Source organism: Tenrec ecaudatus, chromosome 5 (assembly GCF_050624435.1).
Source record: "Tenrec ecaudatus isolate mTenEca1 chromosome 5, mTenEca1.hap1, whole genome shotgun sequence".
NCBI lineage: Eukaryota > Metazoa > Chordata > Mammalia > Afrosoricida > Tenrecidae > Tenrec > Tenrec ecaudatus.
The window spans coordinates 126903923-126926648 of NC_134534.1; the positions used below are offsets into that span (position 1 = coordinate 126903923).

The 22726-nt window shown below is 47.2% G+C and overlaps 1 protein-coding gene across 1 annotated transcript in view; it reads left to right on the forward strand.

Annotated features, from left to right (window-relative positions):
- The first annotated feature begins 2648 nt into the window (after window positions 1-2648).
- PDZRN3 (PDZ domain containing ring finger 3) overlaps window positions 2649-22726 on the forward strand; it is a 250683-nt gene continuing 230605 nt past the window's right edge. Inside the window, exons 1-2 of the mRNA XM_075549882.1 lie at window positions 2649-3476; window positions 20338-20424. Of these exons, the coding sequence (XP_075405997.1) occupies window positions 2754-3476; window positions 20338-20424 (810 nt within the window). The 5' untranslated portion in view covers window positions 2649-2753. The remainder of the gene's footprint in view (window positions 3477-20337; window positions 20425-22726) is intronic.

Consider the following 22726-nt stretch of genomic DNA (forward strand, 5'->3'; position numbering starts at 1 on the left):
AAAAGATTGTCCTAAACCAGTCTTTCTTCATTCAGGGCCAAATACACCCTTAGGGGATCCTTGGCAATATCTGGAGACATTTTTGACTGTGAGAAGGTGAGGGAGGGGGAGGGCTTCTTCGGCAACTAGGGCAGAGGAAGGGATTTTGCTCACCATCTTAAAAAAATAGTTTTATTGGCATATAATTCACATACCATACAATTTAACAGTTCAATCTTTTTAAGAGTCGTACAATCACCACTATCAATTCAAAAACATTTTAAAGACTGTTTTGTTGTTCTCTGTAAGTAGTTTTTTGGCATATAGCTCAGCCTCTTGATGCAGGACAAAGTGTTGTTTGGCAGGTGTCCACATTGCCAAGGTTTGAGAAACCCTGCTGAATACATTGTTTCTGTGTTTCGACCTCTCTGATCCTTCGCTAGCTATGCAATCTGTAAAATTAAGACGCTGAAAAACATGCATGGTCCCAGAATGACACATTCGAGGGTCTTCTTTCTTTCTCCCTTTCGCAGACCTCCAGGAATTTCCATACTAAAAATAACCTGAGAGGCGTGGTTCTGACAGACTCTCCTTTGGCCTAAAGGGGTCAGCCCACAGCAGTCCGTGGCCCCAGCTGCAGCGCTTCAGCAACAACCTCTCCTTCTACCAGGGGTGGGGGCTGGGAGGGCACGCAGGAGGGGCTGCTCTGGAGAGGAGAGTAGAATAAGCTTTCATTTCCCGTGTGTCCTCTGTGAGCTTCCCAGAGCTTTGCTGTTGCTCAAACCAGCTCGGGTTGATTCCCACCCTTTGGACACTAGCCCGCTCTGTGAAACCGACAAGCCCACATAACGTTTGTTAAAAGAATTTACTTCTTACCCATTATCTGAGAGCCTGTGAGCAGCTTAACAAATACACTGAAGAAAGAGTCCTGCACACGCGTATCTGAAGACAGTAAAGAAAAGGTAAAGAAAAGGTATGAACTGATTAAAGGTATTAAAAGTACCTGGCACAAATAGGCAAATGCTACCAACACCAATCAAAGAACACTGCCAGTGAACCCAACATGCATGCCCCAATCTAGTCAATGACAACCCTTAAAGGGCATTTTAGAACAAGTAATCACTGTGGACATGAGGAAGATCCTTTCACACCAACGAAGTTGTTAAACGGCTTTGGTCAGGGAATTTTAGCAGCCACATCACGGGAAGAAAGAGCAATCCAACAAAATAGACGCTACAATCCCTCTCTCCCTGGTCTCAAACTCCACAGTTTCGTTGCATTCAGCAACGGGAACTTCGTGTTTCCTGGGATGTCCGGGGAAAGGGTAACCTACCACATGCGTGGGCGAGGCTCTGGATTTCCCACCTGGGTTTGAATCCCAAGAGTAACCAACCCTTCTGCACTCAGGAGGTGGCTGAAAGTTACCCAGCTAGGGTCACTATTTTGATTCAATAGGTACCCCACAGAGGAAGAAGACAGAATCCAGAATCATGAAGGTCAGCCTCTTCCAATCAAGCATAATCCAAGGACCAGCCACATCAGCGTCCTCTCAGCCCCGGGCCCACTGGGTCGGAATCTGCAACTAGATTAGAACATGAGAAAGAGCTCCACACAATCCTGCACAGCATTGTCTTCTCAGGGCCTAAACTCCCAATGGTAAAATGGAAACTCAACAAAGGCAGGAAACATGGAAACATGACTGGAGGAATGCAGTGAGTGTACTGGGGGGCCGGGGGTGGGGGGGGCTACAGAGCATAGGGTCTGCAGCAGCTAGCCTTTTAAGGACCGGCGTTACTTCTTTTGTAACTGCGGAAAAAATAAGTTGTACATGGCGCTTAACACTCTCTCCCAACTTTGTGCTGATGGCTTTTTAAAGGGGCCACTTCCAAGCACCCGGCGCCGCTAGTGGCCAGGGAGGGAGCGGGCCCGCCAGCCTCCCGCAGCCTCAGCGGGCGGGCAGCTCGGGTCTCTGCAGACCGCTCCGCTGGCCTGTGAACCTCGGCCGGCCAGCCGGCCGGCGTGCGGGCGTGCATGTGCGTGTGTGCGTGCGTGCGTGCTCGCTCCCGAGACCGCAGAACTCCGAAGTGGACTCGCCGCTGGAGCGTCCCGCAGACTCTGTAACTTTCCCTGGAAATAAATAAATAACGGCCGTAAGTGCTAGGAGAGCGGCACCCTTTTATTTTTCGTCCCATTCAAATGAACACACACATACACACACACATCACACGCCACATCACACGCGAAGGGGGTAGTAAGAAGATTTGCTCTATCCAAAAAGTGGCTCCAAGGGGACTCCTTTGAGAGGAAGCAAGCAGCCTGAGCTCCAAACTCTGTGGAATTTTCCTGGCTGGCGTATTTTCTCCTGTAGCAAAAAAAAAAAAAAAGTTAAAAATAAATAAAAACACCCTGCAGGAGGGCGGAGAAGCGCCGGGCGATGAAGCGGAGCTCGGGCCACAGTTGGGGGGCCGGAAGGAGGAGGGGGCGGAGAGGGCCGGGCCTTCGGGCGGCTCCGAGTTTCTCCGTGCTCCTGAGCCTTCGCCTCCCCCTTTCGGCGGCGGGCTGGCGGGAGACCGCCCAGACGGGCTGCCCGTGCGCTCCCGCTCGCGCAAATACGGCCGGAGGAGTCCTTTTCCTCGGGCATTTTCCGAGAAGTCTGCAGCAATTAGGCTCAGTCCGGGGCGAGCGCGCAGGAGAGCGGGCCGCGCAGCCGGCGTGTCTGGGCCGCCTCGGGAGGAGGGGCGGGCGGCCGGCGACCCCGGGCCCCGGCCGCCACCATGGGCTTCGAGCTGGACCGCTTCGACGGCGACGTGGACCCGGACCTCAAGTGTGCGCTGTGCCACAAAGTCCTGGAGGACCCACTGACCACGCCGTGCGGCCACGTCTTCTGCGCCGGCTGCGTGCTGCCCTGGGTGGTGCAGGAGGGCAGCTGCCCGGCGCGCTGCCGCGGTCGCCTGTCGGCCAAGGAGCTCAACCACGTCCTGCCGCTCAAGCGCCTCATCCTCAAGCTGGACATCAAGTGCGCGCACGCGGCGCGCGGCTGCGGCCGGGTGGTCAAGCTGCAGCAGCTGCCCGAGCACGCCGAGCGCTGCGACTTCGCGCCCACGCGCTGCCGCCACCCGGGCTGCGGCCAGGTGCTGCTGCGGCGCGACGTGGAGACGCATATGCGCGACGCGTGCGACGCGCGGCCCGTGGGCCGCTGCCAGGAGGGCTGCGGGCTGCCCCTGACGCACGGCGAGCAGCGCGCCGGCGGCCACTGCTGCGCGCGGGCTCTGCGGGCGCACAACGGCGCGCTGCAGGCCCGCCTCGGCGCGCTGCACAAGGCGCTCAAGAAGGAGGCTCTGCGCGCAGGCAAGCGCGAAAAGTCCCTAGTGGCGCAGCTGGCCGCCACGCAGCTGGAGTTGCAGATGACGGCGTTGCGCTACCAGAAGAAGTTCACCGAGTACAGCTCGCGCCTGGACTCGCTCAGCCGCTGCGTGGCCGCGCCGCTCGGGGACAAGGTAGGCGCCCGCTGCTCGCCCCAAACCCTAGCTAGGCAGCCTGCTCCAGTGCTTTCCATTTCCGCCCAGGGTGGTCAGGAGCATCCCTGCAGCCTTGTCCTTGCCAGCCTTATTAACCAGGACCAGAAACTGCGAGGATGCGACTGGGATCCCTTATAGACTTTATAGTCGCACAAAGTGAAGTGGTGAGGCGCTCTTTCAGGGTTTTCTGCAAGGGCGAAAATGAATCTACAACCAAGTAAGTGGGGAATCGGAATGAAGAGTGCGGCTCCAAAGTCAGATCTGCATTCATAGGTGGCTTTTTTTTTGGGGGGGGCGGGGTGTTGGTTTCTTTTTCTTTTCTGCTCAGAGCAGCTGCTTGATATTGGGGGATTTGCTTTAACCTCTGTTGGGAGATGTGACACGCAGGGACAGCTATATCCGTGCATCCCCTGAGATTTCAAAAGAATAAAGGGACCTCACAACCAATGTGGAGTAAGTTTAGAAGGATTCCAGACGAGAGGGGCCTTGGGAGTTAAAGCCGAGTTCAAATGTGGTCTCTGCTGCCAACTAGCTAGGTGACCTTGAACAAGCTGCTTAACCTCGCTAAAGTTGGAAACTATGGTCCCTGGAGACATGACCGTGGGGAAACATACCCAGGCATCTAGTAGGGTATTCCAATTTCAGGGCTTCCAGAGGGAAGTACAGAGACCTCTCCACCCAGTAGGAAGTATTAATCAAGAATGAGGCCACGGACGTGGAACTGTTTAAATCTGAGCTGTTCATCAGCCAGGTGACACTGGTACAAGCCATCTCCAAGTGCCCAAGTTCTCTAAATGTAGACTACGTGGTCTTCAGAATTCAAGCACTTGGCAAGGTGCAGAGCCAGAGTAAATGCCCAGCTGTTACCTCCTAGTTCCCTTTAAGGCCTCCCCCTGGAGCCCTGTGCCTGCCCTGGGAGAGAGTGGTAATGGTAATTGCCACCACTACCCAGTGCTTACTTTGCTCCAGGCACTGTGCTAAGCACTTCCTCTTGGGTTCTTTTCTGATCAAGTAAGATAGCTTGTGCTCAGGGTCACAGAGCTTTAGATGCCAGAGGTGGGATTTGAACTCATGGGTGACCGTCTCTACAGCCCAGCCTTTTAACTACTGTTGTGTTGTTTTTTTGGTGTGTAACCACAAGCACCATTTATTGAGTGTTTATTGTGTGCCAGCAACTGCTGTGAGCACTTGACATATATTATCTGTTTAATCCTTTGAGCTGAGAAAACAGGCTTAGGAAGGTTGTATGTCCAGCCCCAAATCAAACAGTGACTAGAAGCAGAGCTAGGATTCAGGACCCAGGGTCTGTTTCAGGATGCCCAAACTTAAGGCCGGGAGAAAAGCTGGGGCTTTCTTCTCTTTCCATAAAGAGTTACAGTCTTGGAAACTCACCGCGGCCGCTCTTCTCTCCCCTATGGAGTCTCTAAGAGGCAGACTTGCCTCTGCGGCAGTGAGCTGAATTGGAAACTGCACCTCAGCTTTGGGCCTGGATTATTTTGTATTGAGGGACTCAGGTGGCATCATGGGTGGTTTAGCAGTATCCCTAATCTCTATCCACTAAGTGCTACTTAGTTAACCCTCTACCCACTCACCCAAGGCGGGACAATCAGACTTGTCTCCAGACATTGCTAAGTTTTGGGGGTGGGTGTGGGGCAAAATTAACATCAGTTGTGAAACATTGGTTTCTTTGAAAATGTGGCGTATTTTCAACAAATGGGTATTTCCACATCTCTGGGGATGTGGGTCTGGGCCATGTGGGCATGGGCCATTCGCTGCCCTTCTGTTGTAGTCCTGCCCCAGTTGGCATGGCCAGGAGGGGTATATTTGTTTAAGAGTTTCAGGGGCCTGTGTCCACTTTGCTTTGCTCCTCCCTGCCCTTTCCCATCCCCCTGCCCCTTATGAGCACATCAGGCCCGGCAAGTTTTCAGACTCTGTCCCTCTCCTGGCCCCCAGCCTGTCTGTCAGCTGCAGCCTCAGCAGCTGGGTGTAGGGCAAATATTTACAGCTCACCCAGGACTGCACAGGCTCACAAAAACCGGTGTGAATAGTGTGAGTAGGCGAGTCACCGAAACGTAGGGCCCAGTCTAGGCTTTAAGGAGGCGCCAGATTTGGGGCGAAGGAGTTAGTGAACTTCCCGTTTATGCTGTCCTCTGTATTTCCTGCGGAGTTTTCAGCAATGCTTATTTATAAATAAACCATTCACTCCCCCAGAGTTTATACAGCGTTCATTGTTAAGCTGGTTTATTATTTCTTCTTGCCTTTCTGTTTTCATTTTGGAGTGTTTAGGTAAACTCTCTCAAAATAAAAACTGTGATACTTGAATCAAAACTGGATGTTTTTGAAATTCTATTGGGTGGGCTAATCAAAGGTATTAAGTTAGGGGACAAGATGTTGCTTTTTGAACCGACAGAGAAAGTTCTGTTCGTGGTAGGAGTTCTGCTTGAGACTGTATAGACCTCAAGTGCTAGCCTTGCGGACATCCAAGCAGGGCCTGGCTGGAAAGCTGCCAGAGATGGTTTCTCTGGGCTCAGACCCTGAATGGCTTCCCCAAGGGCATTAGTAAAACTTGCCTTTCTTCCCGAAGTTAACTGTTGCCTTTCCCGTGTCAGCCAGAAAGTCCCATTCCACTGGAAGCTGTTTAAAATTTTGCTTATTTCCAGGCTCTCTGCTCCTGCTTATTCACTTCCAAAAAGCAAAAGGATTTATATCTTGAAAACTCATGTACAACACTTTTATTTTTTAAAATATGCCCCGTGGTTCACTTCTGTGTTACAAGCTGAAGTAGATAAGAGATAAGATTTTAGACACCAGCTCTTCAAATCTTAGAACTTGTTCCATAAGATGATCTTGCATTATTTAAATGATCTCAAGTTTCTGTTTTGTTTTTTTTAATCACCTGCTGAGCACCCAGGGTATGCCAAAGCTTTGCCTACGGGTGCGCTAGCTCAGGGCTTCTCAGACCTCAGTGGGGCGGGCGTCACCCCGTCTGAGAGAGTGTGCTTAGACACAGAGCGCACACTCCTGGAGAAGGAGTCCCACGGAGCCCTGGGGGTGAAATGGGTTATATGTTGAGCTTTTAACTGCACATTGGTGGTTCAAACCCACCCACCCTCCATGGGCGAAAATGGAGTTGTCTGTTCCTGTAAAGGTCCACAGCCTTGGGAACTCTATCACTATGAGTTGATGGCAATGTGCTTGGAGTTTTGGGGGTAGGGGGGAGGGTTGGGTTCCATTGGGTGTTGCAAATGATTAATGTGCTCAGCTGTGAACTACGGTGTTGGAGGTTCTAGTTTCCCTAGAGATGCCTTGGAAAAGCCTGATGGCCCATTTCTGAAAAGAACAGCCAGTGGAAACCCCGCCCATCATGGTCCTCCCGTGGTACACATGGGTTGCCATGAGTCCGGCCAATTCCATGGCTACAGTCATTCCAAGAGATTCTGCTCCGTAAAATCCTTGGGGGCCTGAGGTGCTGTCGCCTTTCAAACAAGTGCCCAGCTGCTGCTGATCTGCCTGTTGAACATTCCACAACAGCTGAATGAGATGAAGTATTTAGGTTCAAATGGAAACCCAATGAAACACGGATTTGTCTCAACCACACACTTGATTCTGCTCAGTCGTGTCAAACAGCCTTCTTAGAAGGAGGGGAGCTCAATACGTCGATCGCAATCTACTAGGCGATCGCAAATGTAGTGTGTTTAGATTGCATGGCATTAAAAAAAATAGATGGAAGCCTATCACCAATCCCGTCACTTAATTGATATAAAGCACAGCCAATCTGAAGCAATCTTAGGTGTCAAACACATACGCAAACAACTGCACTAAGTGCAGCAAAACTGACACGCTGTTATCGCCAATGTTTAGACCTTGTTTTTTTTTTTCCTCTCTCTTAAACGTAAGAAAGGGTATTAAAATGAGTAGGGGAGCTGGACCAAGTAAGAAGACAGAAACGTATCACTTTCATACGGAATGGGAGATTTTGACACTACAAGCTGACATTCAGCTGAAGTCCAGAGCGCAGGAACAGTTTTGGAACTTACTCGTAGAGGAAAAGTACCCAAACATGAGAAAATATGCTACCTCCTTGACTGAATTATTCGGCTCTACTTATTTCTGTGAGTCAGCCTTTGCCCACATCAAGATCATGAAGTCCAAGTACCGTTCCACCAAATGATCATTTGGAAGTGTGCTTGAGGCTGGCTGTCAGCAGCTACTGTCCGGACTAGGCATCCCTGGCACATTCCATTCAGTGCAAGCCATGAGAGTAAACTCAGGTCATGATAAAAAATGTATATAGTTAATTGTGTTTATGCAATATGGACTCATGCGGTTATGCAAGGTACATAAACATACATGGTACATATAAAGAACTCAATGCATTTATGAATAAATAAATCTAGGTTTTGCATTTTTGTAGTTGGTAGATCATTTTGACTTGATCATTTTATAAGTGGCTTGCATGCTGAAAAACCGCCCTTGCTTAAAAGCTTTAAGAAAGGCTGGAGTAAGTTCTGAAACATAGACTGCCTAGCAATTAGAACCGTGTTTCCCAAACTGAGGTGCTGGAACAATCCAGGGGGCTGCAAACGCAGATACCTGCACCTTATCCTCAAGTATGAGCTCCAGTACCAATGTTTTTAGCTGCCAAAGGAGTGCTGAGTAATGCTTTGCTGTTTTTCTGAAAAGGGGCCTGTGTGCCAAATGTGGGCATCTGTGGGTTAGGGAATATGCACCTGGGGTCTAGAAAAGCATTGTAATGGATCTGAAGCCGCAGCTCGGCTCCCACAGACATGGCAATGCTACTCGTGAGTGTGCTAAGGAGTTCTGCTCCCAGCTGGTCTCCCACCTTCCACTCCACTGGATTCTAAGAGCAACCAACTCTGTGGAAGAGGAGCTGTGTTGTTTTGTGGGAAGCAAAGGTTTCTGGGCATAACTTTCCTTTGAACTATTGAGAGACTTGAAGCTCATCCTCGGTACCTTCTCTTCTCAAGCCCACATCCACTCTAGTTCTTGTGAGTGAAGTGCCGTGGAGTCGGTGCCAACATATAGTATCCTTTGTACTGCAAAGCACAACCCTGCTGCACCCTGTGCAATCCTCACAATCAGTGCTGGGTTTGAGCTCACTTACTACCACTGTATCATTCCATCTCATCCAGGGCCTGTCTCTTTTTGCACTGACAGCCTACTTTGCTAAACCTGGTGGGCTTTTCCAGGGACTGGCCTCTCCTGATCCCATGTCTAAAGCACGTGAAAGGAAGTCCCACCATCCTCATTTCTTTGCACATTCTGGCTGTTCTGCTTCTAAGACAGATTTGTTTGTTTTTGTGGCCGTCCAGGGCACTTTAAATATTCTTCAACACTGCGTCAATTCAGATGCATCAGTTCTTCTGAGCTTTTTCTTAATTATATGGTTTTTACATTTCTATGGCGTGACTGAAAATCCCATGTCTTGAGTCACGAGTGCCAGGGACCTCAAAGTTTTGTTTTGTAACACTTGAAGAGGTCTTTGACAGCAGGCTTGCCCAATGTAATACATGGATTGGTTTCCTGACTGCTTCCATGGGGCAGTCTTTCTAATGACCCTTCATCAGGTAATCCATCTGTCCTTACCATTCCAGTTCATACTACACTGCCTCCAGGAAGCCCTCTCTGACTTACGGGTGCCTCTGGTTCCTTGATTGTGTGGCACCTAGCACAGCTGTAGTCAAATATTTACTTTCTGTCCCTTTGGTTGGGACCACATACAACTGTCCTATTCAGGGCGGGGTCCCCAGCACTAGTTAACATTGTTGTGCATCTGCCGGCTCTTGGTGGGTGTTTGATCACTGGATGAATCAAAACTCCAAAGGACTGTCTTGTCTGCTATCAACACGTTTCAGAACGCTAACCAAGAGTGGGTTTGTATTAAAAATCACGACCCCCAAGTTAACAAAATTGTTAAGAAATGTTTCCAGCTTCTTGGGAGGCATTGTTTTCATTCAACTAGATCCAAATTGTATACAGTCCCAAATTCTAGAAACAATTTGGGCCTTTTAAGAACTCTTGAAGATAAATGAACTTAATAGATGTTTGCATCAAAAGGTTTTCCAGATGTCTTAACACATATATCTGTCAGTCCGCTCACCATTCCGTTGATTTCTGCTTCTGAACGGCTTCTGCAGGTAACTGCCATAGTGCTCACGGAAGAGCCCTATTCCACAAGGGAAGTACAGGTGGCCTCGTCCTCTTCCAGTGGTTCATAAAGCAAATTTGGATCTGACTTATGAATATGCTACTCAGTTCCATTGGATCTGATACTTTAAACTAGACAGTTTGCTTTGGGGGCTGCTGTGATTTTATCTGTAGTGGCTTGTTCTATGTTGAGAACTTATGGTGGCCTGACTGCAAAACTATGGGATGAATAAGAATCTATGAGGCTGTACTCCAGACCAAGGAACTGGAGGGGAAATGTTCACAGAGTAAATGTTCACAGAGTAAACTGGGTGCCATGTCATGTAGATATTTATGTGTATGCATTAGCTTCTCTGATGCATTGGGCAGACCTCTTTGTGCGTGTGGTGGACAATGGAGATTATAAAGCAGATGATGAATTTGCTATGTGAACACCAGAAGTTAGAAAGATTCTAAGAGCTGTTTGGACCCAACATTGCTTGACACCAGGTTCACCCTCTATTGCCAGAATAAGACAGGTGTGTTCTCCTCAGTCAGGGTTGGATGTTTTCCACAGGTTTCCAAGAATTGCCTTCCATTTCTCCATGAACATCTGGAAGGCCCCACTCCTGTTGACCACTGCAGAGGTTAAGTGTGGGTGGTTTTCTTTGGCTTTATTTCATCTTTGGAAAGACCCTGTGCTGTAGGTGTGGATACATGATCCTCCATGTCATAGGTGAAAGAGGCTCAGGAGGTTAAACAGACTTGCCCAGCATCCTTCTTTGACAAATTTTGGGTTGCCTGCTCAAGTCCGGTTCACCGTGTTGAAATGTGTTCACTCTGAGCTCTAATTTCCATTTTTCATAGTCTGTTGGAGAGCACATTAAAGTAAAACAAAACAGATCCTATGAACAAGGCCTAGTCAAAATAATAATGAGGAACTGAAGAAATCCGCGTTGTGTTCTGGGTGAAATGTTGGCTCACCTCTTTAATTTTCAGCCTAGTAATTTAAAGACTGTACTCAAACCAAAAACCTCACTGCCATTGAATTGGTGCTGACTGGTAGTGGAACTCTAGGATCGAGAAAAACTGAGTTTCTGAGACTTTAACCCTTTATGGGAGTAGAAAGACCCATCTTTCTCTCAACAAAGCATGTACTAGTAGGGACTAAACAAGATCCTCCCAAAGTATGGAGTTCAGTTCCCCGTATTTTTACATCCCAGGCCAGACACAGGACTAAGAACCGGCAGATACAGAGGTGAACTGGACCAGCTTTAACCCATGGGAACAAGCAGACACCCCCTTGCCCCATGGGAACAAGCAGACACCCCCTTGCCCCATGGAAACACAAGTCATGTTCTTTGCTCACTCAAACTCTCTAGTCGGGGGTTAACAGCTGTCTCCCAATGACTAATAGTGTTCTAATAAACCTGTTCCAACAAGGGGGGTGGGGGAGTGGTGTAACATCGTGATTGCGCTTATAAAGAAAATAACTAACAGATGGACCCAGCTTCCATTGTCCTCCTCCATTCTGAATGTATGGTCCAGGGGAACTTACCCTGTGGAAAAGAGGGCCAGTAGAACCTGCATAGGAGGGGCCCCTATCGCAGTTCCATCCCCAGAAAGCGGGAGTGAGCTCTCCCATGGAAGTGGGAGATGGATGTGCAAAGAGCAAACGTGTCCTTGGTCCCAGAAGTTGCTGCCAGCATTTTTCCAAGAAGAGTTTTGAGGAGTCCATGCCTTTGCTGCACACCTTTAGCAAGTTGTTTCCGGTGGGAGCAGGCCGGACGGCAGCGGGTAGGCACCAGGCAAATCTGAATGGAGCTGATAGGTTGTGTGTGTTCAGTGCTCAGATCCTGGAGTTGGCAAATCAGGCTCCATGCCCTCCCTGTGACCCACTGTTGAAGGACTGTGGGGAGACCATTTACTACCACTCTCTCTAAGCCATAATGACCTCATTTCTTAAATGGCAGTAGTAGCTGCTGCCAGGATTATCTTCAGGAGCCCAGGTAGTGTAGTGGGCAACACATTGGCCTGCTAATCGGAAGGTCAGTAGTTTGAAACCACCAGCTTCTCTGCAGAAGAAAGATGGGGTTTCTACTCCCGTGAAGAGTTAGCTTCAGAGACCCACGGAGGGCATTCTAATCCTGTTCTTTAGGGTCTCCACAAGTCACAAACAACCTGAAAGCAGTGAGTTTTTGAGTTTAATAGGGTTGTCATTAGTATTCAATGAGATTATGTATATTAAGTATGTACATAGTAAGATTTAGCAGGCGTTTCTTGAACATGTATTGTATGATTTGATAGGAAAGGCATTGATAGTTTCAGCTCTTATTCAAATAAACGATTGACGAGGCATTAAAAATTTGAAGTTGTGCCTGTGTGGAAGGAAAGCAATTTTTATTCCGATGTTCATCAGCTTGTCATAGCCCCTGAATGACCTATTCCTGGATTTCGACCCTCTCATTTGTTGTTGTAGTTGTTGCTGATGATGGTGGAAAAGTTGCAAAGACAATTAACGAAAGTCAGCTTCACTGCCTCTAGGTAGCAACTCTGGGATAAGAGATAAGGGCGGAGGTTGAAATTTGTGTTCTGTCCCACTGATCTGTGGCTGCAGTCTGTGCGTTTATATTTGTGTCCCCAATAAGCAAAGCTAATGAAAAATTGGCCACAGAAAGCTTCTCTGTATAAGCAAATACATACCATTGAATGCATGGAAATAAATACACATTTAAGTTATCAGCAGATTGAAACATGTGAAAGGACTGAAGATGTTCACTTTCGTATCAGATCTTGCAATGTCTTGCTGAACCCTTGGAGAACTATTCTGTGGGTAGCATCCCAGAACCCAGTTTGCTTCAGTTCTTCTGGTTCCCTGCACCGTTAGCTCCCCTCAGGCTCTCTACACCTGTCTTGGGGGCACATCTTTCCATCCATTTTCCATTTATTTTCAAGCATCAGCTCAATGACTCCTCTGCCTTAGTCTTGAACAGTTTCCTGTTCTGTTCTTCGAAGAATCCCTTCCTCTGAGTTGGAGTTCAAATTTAAAGAAGCCGCAGTTTCACTAATAGCAAACCTGGGACTACAAAGAGAGCAACCGCATTGGAGTGCTGGAACCGAGGACGTCCCCGTTTCCTTAGCAGACTACTTCCGGCAGCGCTTCTTCCTCCTGCCAGGCCAGCCCCACACATCTTTGCTTGGAGAAAACCCAGTGGACCTTTCTTGTTACTAATCAACAGGCTGAGTTGTTTCCCAGCTGGGTAAGTCTCAGAGCTTTGCATAGTCGGAGGTTGAAAGGTGTCAGGTCACCCCTAATACAAAGACTAGTGGGCAGTCGGATTTCTCCAAGCCCACTGGGCCGCATGCCAGGGTTGCCAGTTCTCGCGGTGAGACCCGTAGCAGGGATGCTCATCCTGTGTTTGGATGAAAGGCGTTTTTAGAAGGAGCCCACATGGACAGTGGTCTGGATGGACGTTGGGAGCCGCCACGCTGATTAGGAGATGGCACACAGCCAAGCTTCTGAGGCGGCATTGCTGGGAACTAAACAGTAACAGCAGTGGTAAAAAGACAGTGTGCCTTAGCATCAGAAGAAAATGCACCTTCTTGTATATTTATTATAAATAATCAACATAGGTGCTTCTTGGACAGTCAATGTGCATTGTAGTTTTGCTTTCACTGTGGCTCCCCCCACCCCATAAAATTTCTGCTCAATTAGGCCTTGAGATGAAGATGGAGCCGATGATGTTTCAGGTAATTTGACCATTGACTTGGTGGTTTTAGGTTCTAATACGATGGCCTAGATTAACGGAGGCAAAATCAACCTTTTAGTTGTGAGCTGCTGTTGACTAATGTTGACCCCATCACAAGGGTATAAGAGACTGCGTGGTTCTGCACTAACCCCATGATTAGCTGGCGATCAGACAGTTGTAACCCATTAGGTTGTCATCAGCTAATTGTTGGAAGTAGATCACCAAGATCTGCTTATCTTAGTTTCTTCCTAATCTTAGTTCGGAAGTTCCGCTAAAACCTGTTCAGCATGGTTCCAATACTGATGGACAGCTGCTGCCTGTGGATGAGGTCCATCGGCTGGGAATTGAACTCAGGGATCCTTAATGGAAAGTGAGAGTTCTACCACGGGACTGCTACCCAGCTAATCAACTATTTTTTCCTAAATATTGAGTTTCTGTTTCTGCTTGTGACTCACTGCATAAGGGGCTTTGTTTAGGTCCTGGTCCTGAATGTAGCTGTGTTCCTCTCAGCCTTAGAGACTTCAGGGTCTCCCATGGTGCCTCTGTGTGGCCCTAGGGGCTCAACTACATCTCTCAGTTGCATGCTGAGGTTCGCAGAGCAGCTTCTGGCCCACAGCCAAGGAGGCAATTGATGCCATTGGACCCCCTAATATGGCCAGAGCCTTTCTCCTCCACCAAACTCTCTGTGAGGGCACCTCAGTCTCTGGGGCCTGGCTTCTGAAAGGCGGAGGCACCTTCCCCCTGGGAAGAGTACAGGAAGGGGGGCAGCTGTAACCAAAGCTGATACAGACGTGCCCTGTCACCTGCATTTTTGTCATTTTTATTTGCCACCATCTTTCATTTCCCAATCCACTAATTATTAATTTATGAGGTGCGAGGCTGAGCTAGAGGCCTTAGTGACATAGTGGTTATGCATTGGACTGCCAACTACAAAGTCAGCAGTTCAAAACCACCAGCCGCTCCGAGGGAGAAAGACGAGGCTTTCTACTCCCATGAAGAGTTACAGTTTTGGGAACCCACAGGGGCAGTTCCACCTGTTCCAAAAGGGCGCCAGAAGTCGGAGTTGACTCGATGGCCATGAGTTTGCGGTGAGTTTTGGAGCTGATCTAATTGTATTGGACCCAATCAGAGCCATGACCCTGTTTGGATGCTTAACTACTAACACGGAAATGCCTTATAAGGATTATCTATCTTCTGCCTCACTGTAACCCTGTGAGGGGAGAGGAAACTCTGATTGTGCCCATTCTGTGAAGAGAACACTCACTGAGCATTGATGCTAGAGCCAGAGACTTGTGCTCTTGTCTTTGGAGCATAATAGATACTCTTGTGATACACACTGTGGGGGTGTGCTAGATAATCTTAATCTTCACACCATTATTTTATAATAAAATTATCGATACAATAGTTTTGAAAAGACTCTAATCTTGCATGGCATTTTAAAGCAAAAGTGTGACCTTCTCGGATAGAATGGTGTGTGGGGGATGGGCGATCTGGAGCCACGCATGTGCCTCTATTAATACAGTGCCTGCTTCTGAGGTTAATTTGTGCAGGCTTGTTATGATGTGAATAACTGGGTTAAACATGTGAAGTGTTCACACTGTGTGACAGGGACCGTAGAACCTTTCTCTCTGTCTACGTTAGACCAGCTCAAAGTGCTGGTGATGATAAACTACCTGCCCAGAAAAATATTGTTTTATTTTTTTAAGTCATAGATACTACTATTAACGTTGTGTCTGTGACGAGTTCAGGAGACAGCTTTGCTGAGCACGTGTCCCTGTCTCAGTTGGTATAATTTGTTTTGGTATTGTTGTTAGGTGCTGTCAAGTCAGTTCTGATTCATAGGACCTGATGCACAATCGAGTGGAGCACCAGTCAATCCTGGGCCATGCTCACAGTTTAACTATGTCTGAGCCCATTCTTGCAGCCACTGTGTCCGTCCATCTCATCAAGGGTCTTCCTCTGTTGCACTGCCCCTCTGCTTTGCCAAGCATGATGTCCTTTTTCAGGGACCATTCTCTCCTGGCAACATGTCCAAAGTATGTAAGGCAAAATCTTGCATCCTTTTCTCTAAGGAACATTCTGGTAGTACTTCTTCCAAGACAGATCTGTTCCTTCTTCTGGAAGTCCATGGGACTTGCAGTATTCTTGACTGTACATTGTACACTATACTTCAGTATACACTGCAGTGAAAATGCATCAATTCTTCTTCAATCTTCCTTAGTCAATGCCTACATTTCACACACACAGGAGGGCAATTGAACATACATTACATGACCTGGGTCAGGCAATGTTCTCAAGTTAACATTCTTGCTTTTCAACATTGTAAAGCGGTCTTGTGCACCAAATTTGCCTGATAACAGTGTGTCCCTATGGATAAAATGTGTCCTTGGATCTCCTAATGTTGCTTCCATGAACATCCATTGTGGATACAAGCAAAATGGACTTCAATATTTTCTCTGTTTATAATGATAATATAATGGTAAAGCAGAACTTAGTTTAAACTTATGTGATGTTGAATATTTAAAATCTCGATTAATTTTTCATTTAAAACATTAGAAATTAAAGGTTTGGGATTACCTCAGCAACAGTTTTTTTGGGGGGTGGGGTGTCTTTATTTAAGGTTGTTGGGGTGGGAGAAGGGTAGAAGAAAGGTAAAAGCAAATGCCAAGCTAAGGGTGTCAGAGAATAGGAAAAGGCCTTTGGGAATCAGGTAGCACAGGGAAAGGAATTCAGTCAAACAGAGCTGTCTTCTTTTACCTCCACCTGACACCAGCATCCTGTGTTGAATTTTCCACATGCTGATTTACAGTTGTCACCCATCTTGAAATAGGCCCTGCCACCTATAGCCAGAACAGCTCACCACTCCTGGACAACTGACTAGCTAAGAATGCTAGCAGCAACTGGGGACACCCCCACCTCTTCCCCATGCCCAGTGATGGATGTGCAGCTCCATCACCCAACTGGTCTTATCTGCAATCTGCTCATGTGCTGAGGAAGGCTGCATTTGAACGGGTGTGTTGAGACCAGGACTGGACATAGGTCGCTTCGTCATCTTGGAATAGGTCTCTTTGAGATAAACCGTCAACATTTGGGAGTTTGCTCTGACACTGGGCATCTCTGCAAGAGTGCTTTGAAGTAAGTTCTTTTTGAAAATCTAGCAAAGCAGTTGAACCAGTTTTGGCAGGACTTCGGCTGCAACCATTTGGGCCAAAGTCTACATGGAATGCTCTTCCATTTCTGACTTAAAAAATAAAGCAATATTGAAGAGTAGTTAAGATCTGAATTGGAGAACATGGGTTCTCAGTTCTATCTTTCATTAATTCTTCAAATTCAGGATGTTGGTTTTTGTAACCACTCTTAAGTCTGTCCACCTGTCTGACGAGACTCATTAATAAGACCATATTATAATTTTTTGATACTTAGCAAATGAAATAAAATGCTTCAATGCTTAGCATAATTTCTGGCATCTAGTAATCAGCAGATGTTAGCAGTTAGCCTTGTTACTACAGTGTAATGCAGTACAATAATCTTTCTTCTTCCCTTCCTCCCTCTCAGTTTTTGTTTTGTTTAGAATGTTTATCATCAAGTAGATTTGAAAGCCATCGTTTTCAACTTTTGATTGTGCGTTCTCCTTTGTGCATCACTTGGGATTGTCAAAGCAATGCCATCTGCCTTGCATTACTGTGTGACGGCTGCAGTTTCCATCATTGATTCGTTATGAAAACCAGACACATGAGCTCACTTGCTCCCATTCTCGTGTGTCTCCAACTCCGCGCCCTCTGAGATAGCAGAGAGAGCCTTGGTGTGTGTGATGGGTGAGGACGCAGCTGCTCACTAGAAGATGGGCAGGCCAAACCCACCCACCATGAGTTTGAAGCCGCTGGATGGCAGTGAGTTTGGTTTGGTTTGGGGGGATTTGGAATTAACTCAGAAGCAAAAGGGCATTTGTTTGTTTTAAGCTGCAAGAGCTAGAAATGGGCTGATCAATGATTTCAGTCCCAAGGAACAGAGGTATATACTTGATCAGTTTCCGAACCACCATATTGTCATCTCTAAACTATTAAGTTGATTTTGATAGTTCATTCTGTTGCAGCAGTGAATGTTCCGCCTGTGGACTTGTTTGAACCCAACATTGGTGGTACCGATAGCTGCTCTTGAGCATGCAGCTGCTAACGGACAAGTTAAGTATCAAGAAAATGGACTGCCATGGCTGGTCTTGGCCTGCTTTTTGTCACGTAGAATAGCTCGATGAAGGCAACTGCTTCTCTTTCATATTAAAATGTTATCCTTTATAGATGGAGCAAATGATCCTTTGAAAAGTGGAGGTTTTGATGGGTGGCTCCTGCAGGATACCCTGTTCTTTTTCCAGAAAGCGAAGCTCTCTTTCTATGGATAAATGGTCATTTGTCTATTTCCACAGAGATTCGGTAACTTGTACTTAGGCTTACCTGAAATTTTGGGAAATATTCGGAATCCTGCTGTAGACTGATCCCAAGAAAGAGCTGTGACGACAAAGCTCTTCCAGCATGGAGATAATTTATACACAGTGAAGCCCTTAGCTTTTGTTGGTTGGTTGGCTTGCATTTGTTATTTATTTTGGTTAAATACATATGACCCAGGCTTTCTCACTGTAACCGTTTTGACACGTGCAATTCTGTGGTGGTCATTACTGTGCCACTAGGTTGTACAGCCATCACCGCTTTTGCCAAGCTTCCCTACACATCCTACTGCAGTACTGGCCCCAACCCTGAACCCACGACCCCAGCACTGGTGACCACTCAGAAGACCTTGTCTCTCCCTAAATATTGGCCTGGTCCAGATATTTCATAGTAGTGTGGTCCTACACTCTTTGTCCTTCTGTGACTGACTAATTTAGCATAATATTTTAAAGTTTCATCATTGTCATAGGATGTACCAGGACTTGATTTCTCTTTATGAAGGTAATAAGATTCCATTGTCTGAATAGGCCATTTTTTGTTTACTGACTTACTTTGTTTGGGACACCTACGTAGTTTCCCCCCCTCTGCCTTTTTTTTTTTTTTTTTTGCTGTTGTAAATAATGCCGCAGTGAGCATCGGTTGTAGGGTGTCTTTCTGAATCTCTGCTTTTTTGTGTCTTTGGGGAATATAGCTAAGAGTGGAATTGCTGGCTCAAGGGAGACCTTGTGACCCAACAGCTCAGCACTCAGCGGCTCCCTGCAAGCTTGGGTGTGAAGCCATCAGGCAGTTCAGTGGGAGAAAGACATGTTAGGCTACTTCTGTAAAGATTGCAGCCAAGAAAGCCCTACCTGGGAGTTCTGCGTGGGGTCACTGTGAGTTTGAGCAGATGCCATAGCATCGGCAGTAACGCGGTAGTTCAACGCTTAATTGTGTGAGGAACCAGCAAACGATTTTCCACCGCTGCTGTGTGCACCCTTTTAAGTTCCCACCAGCAATGGGCAAGGATTCCTGAGTCAACACATCTTTGCTAGCATTTGCTCTTTTCTGTTTTTTGGGTCCTCCAATTTCCAGTAACCGCCCTAGTAGATACAAAATATTACAACATATTATTATATTATAATACACATTTTATATTATTTTGATATGTGAATAAATCAAATAAAATCAATACAGATATTCCATTCGCATCTCCCAAATGGCTCGTGAAATTGAACATATTTTCATGTGTCTATTGGTCATTTCTTTGAGGAAATGTCTAAGTCATTTGCTCATTTTAAAATTGGGGTTTTGGTATTTTTGTTTTTGAATCAATAATCTTTAATTTTGTGGTGGTGGAGGCTATGAAGGCTCTGTTCAAATGGGAAAGAGACCTGTGCACTGACCACGACATCAGTAAACATAGTGACGTTCCAGACAAATACCAAGCCCCTCAGAAACAGTGGTCTCCCGGGCCTACTGAAGAGCCTGCCTGAGGCTTGCTTCATGCGCTTCAAATGGTGGGATCCCCATGTCTCTAGAAAATGTAGACGACAAAGGCTTTATCAGTGAGTAATAAATTAGAATAAAATCTACTTTGTCATAAGCTGCCATTTTGTGAGATTAAAAAAAAGACCATGTGTATGTTTGAACGGAGAGTGTTCACAAAGCAAATGCACGTTTGAGCAGCACACATGAGGTATAATTGGGATTATTTCCATAGTGTCTCCTAGAGTTTAAAGTTGATGTCAAAGAATACTAAGTAGCTGCTTACGCATAAGGTCAAGTGTATTTTTATTTGGCTGGTTGTTCTTTGAACAGAGCCTTTGAGAAGCCCGGGCATCTCTATCCCATTTGCCTGACCAGCAGCGTGCCCATGTGACCTGCCTGTGTGACTTCTGCTTGTTTGATTGAAGGAGGGTCACGTCCACCAATCTTAAACAGAGTGTCTTCTGTTCAATAGCCTTGCCTTTCAGATGGACTGGACAGTGATGACTGTGTGAAAATGCCGCCCCCCTGGAATCAGATTCAAATGTTTCTGCACCCCCATGTGTGCATCCCGAGTCCCCCAAACACAGATGACTATTGATGGGTCATGCATGCGCTCACGTGTCTGAGAGGACTGTGCTTTGAGCCTTTCGTGACATGACATGAATGCTGCTGTTGAGAAGGGGCTCAAAAGAGAACGCAGCCGTCTAGACAGCCAGCTCATGATGGGCCACTCCAGAGAGAGCTGCTGCTGCAGACCAAGGCGTCATTGATCAGACATGCCATCAGGCATGTCTGGACATCTTCAATTATTTTTATGTGGCATTATAGGGTGACATTGTATTTAGAAATGTTTGTAACCTCCAAAATACAAGACATAGTCCCAGTGTGGGCTCAGAAACGTCCCTTAGATGAATTTTTCGAGAGACAGATTTGTAATGATCAGCTCATGAGTCCATGTGCCCTGTGCCCGTGGAGAGAAAATCCCCATCAATGCTTTCCTGTTTGTAAATAAAAATTTGAACTCCTCTGTTTTTGCAGGGTGAAGAAACCAAAAGCCTGACTCTTATCCTGCATCGAGACGCTGGCTCCCTGGGATTCAATATTATTGGAGGCCGGCCCTGTATGGTATGTTCACTGCTGACAATGCTGGTTCCCTCTCCCTGGGTGTCAGACAACAAGGTTTGGAAGGTGAAGCATAGGGAACCTTGCTCACTTTATTCTGGCCTCCAGAGATTCCGTTGTTTATCTAATGTCTTGGCAGGCGGGTTTTTATTTAGTCACAGTTTCCTAAAATAGGATGGTCCTCCTACTGCAACAGCTAGCCCAGCAGTTTATCTTTGGGCTGTATGTCTCACTGCGTAGCATTTGGGCTGCGTGAAGTGATGTGTGGTACGTCCCGTTAGAACAGTCACTAGCCACCTTTCTAAACTGGGCTGGGGGTCAGGCAGCTCTTCCTCAGTCGGCCACAGACTCCCTGCTTCATGGCTTCTGGCATCCTTCACGCCGTCCTCCCCTCCTGCAGCTCGCGGGCTGCCCTGTTCTTCATCAGCACCTCTCTCTCCACAGAGAAGAGGTCCGTTAAGTCTGTCCATGAACTGCAGGGAAACTGCAGAAAGGGCCCCGGGCCAGTGGGAAAGCATGGCTCCAGCTCTGCACCTTTCCAAGGGAATTTTCTGAATGGGTGTCATCTCTTGTCCTGTTCTTTCGCTTACCATTTCCTAGATGATTTGCTTCAAAGGCAAATGGTTGAGGGAAAGGGAACGAAAATCTTTATTATGCAACAGACCAGTAAGCCTTGCTTACTGTTCACTTGTGGGTCTAGAACCCTCACTAACTGCCTTTTAGTCCAGGCTGATTGACAGTGACCCCTCAGGGGTTTCTGAGACTGTTTACAGAGGAGAAACCCGGTCATTCTCCCTCGGAGCTGCTGCTGGTTTTGAACTGCCAACCATGTGGATTACAGCCCAGCATGTAACCATTACACCCCCAGGGCTCCATAGCTCACTTGGGACTGAGAAGACGAGAACTGTGGTCCTGGGGTTGGAACACCTGTCAAGCAACAAGTAAATACATTGATCACACATTGGAAGACGTGTAGGGAAGGGAGGAAATGGGAGGGGGCGGAGGCGGGCGTAGATGCATGCTGGGAAACTGGGAGCATCACTGGCTTACATGCTGGAAAAGGGTGGAGGGCCATGTGAGCTGTCACTGGTGGGCGGGGGGGGCGTCACGAAGATGCCAGCCTTCCCACTGCGGTGAACACTTGCCCCACCCGCCCCGCGTGTCCCTTCTGCTGGGGAGGCCTACGACTGAGAAGAGGCCCCTGCCACCTTCAAAGGTGCTGGCCTTGGGTCCAGCCGCAGGTGTCTTGGCCGGCCGACCCTGGGGGAGTGGGCGTCCTGGGAGAAGCACTGATGCTGAGTGCTGGAGGAGGAGCACCTGCCAGGTCAGAGCTCACACATTCGCAAACACACGCAGGCCGGGCCACACAGTGAAGCCTGTGAAAATTGGAGCTCAGTAGAAATACTTTATTTTTCCAAATATTGGAATGTTCCATGGCAGAAAAGTGTCTTACCACTCTGCTAGAATTCATTTTAGTGGAAAATATTTGCTTTTTCCTTCTCTGACAGATTTCCACCTGACTGTACAGATTCTACCTTTTGCCTCTTATGTGCTATATTGAATTGGACACTTTTAACTGTTAAAAATGAGCATATTTGGTTGAAATATGAAAGTACTCTGCTGATCTAGTACATTCTGTGCCTTATAAACATTAGCATGCAACATTTTAAGTGATGAGACAGAAAAGTGGCTCTAAATAGAATGTACATTACTTTCTTCCATGGCCTCAAGGCTCTGTGCCCCACGTACCCTTCTCTGAAGTCGTCTGCACTGGGAGAAAGCCGAGTTTGGGGTCTGGGCAATGAAACTTCTCATGCCAGGTCTGGAGGAGGACCAGAGCGGGGAAGTAGGCAATGGCACATAGCCAGTACAGCTCGGACTTGGGATGGGCAGGGACTGATGACAAAGGGTTTCCTCTGTCATCTTGTTTAGGACTTGGCTTTGTGAGGCCAGTCAGTGGCCATAGCAGGCTTCGATCCAATAGAGTTTCAGAAGAAGAATATGGTTCAGAACCATTTGCTTTTAGCTAAAGCTATGGTTTCAAAAGAAGTAAAACAGCTTATTATAAGATAACGATGTCTTAGTGCTAAGTGATGCAGAGATACATAAAGTTTAAGATGGTATCTCTGTGGAGGAAGACCTAACACCACCATATGCGTATGTCTGTCGTGGTGTTTTCCTGTCAGTTGTTGTTTAAAACTTGTTGTGCTGAGTAGGAGACATAACACAATGAAGCAGCAGTGGGTTGTGCACTGCAGCCTGGATCACCTGGCAGGTCATGGGGAGCACACTAAAAGGCAAGCTG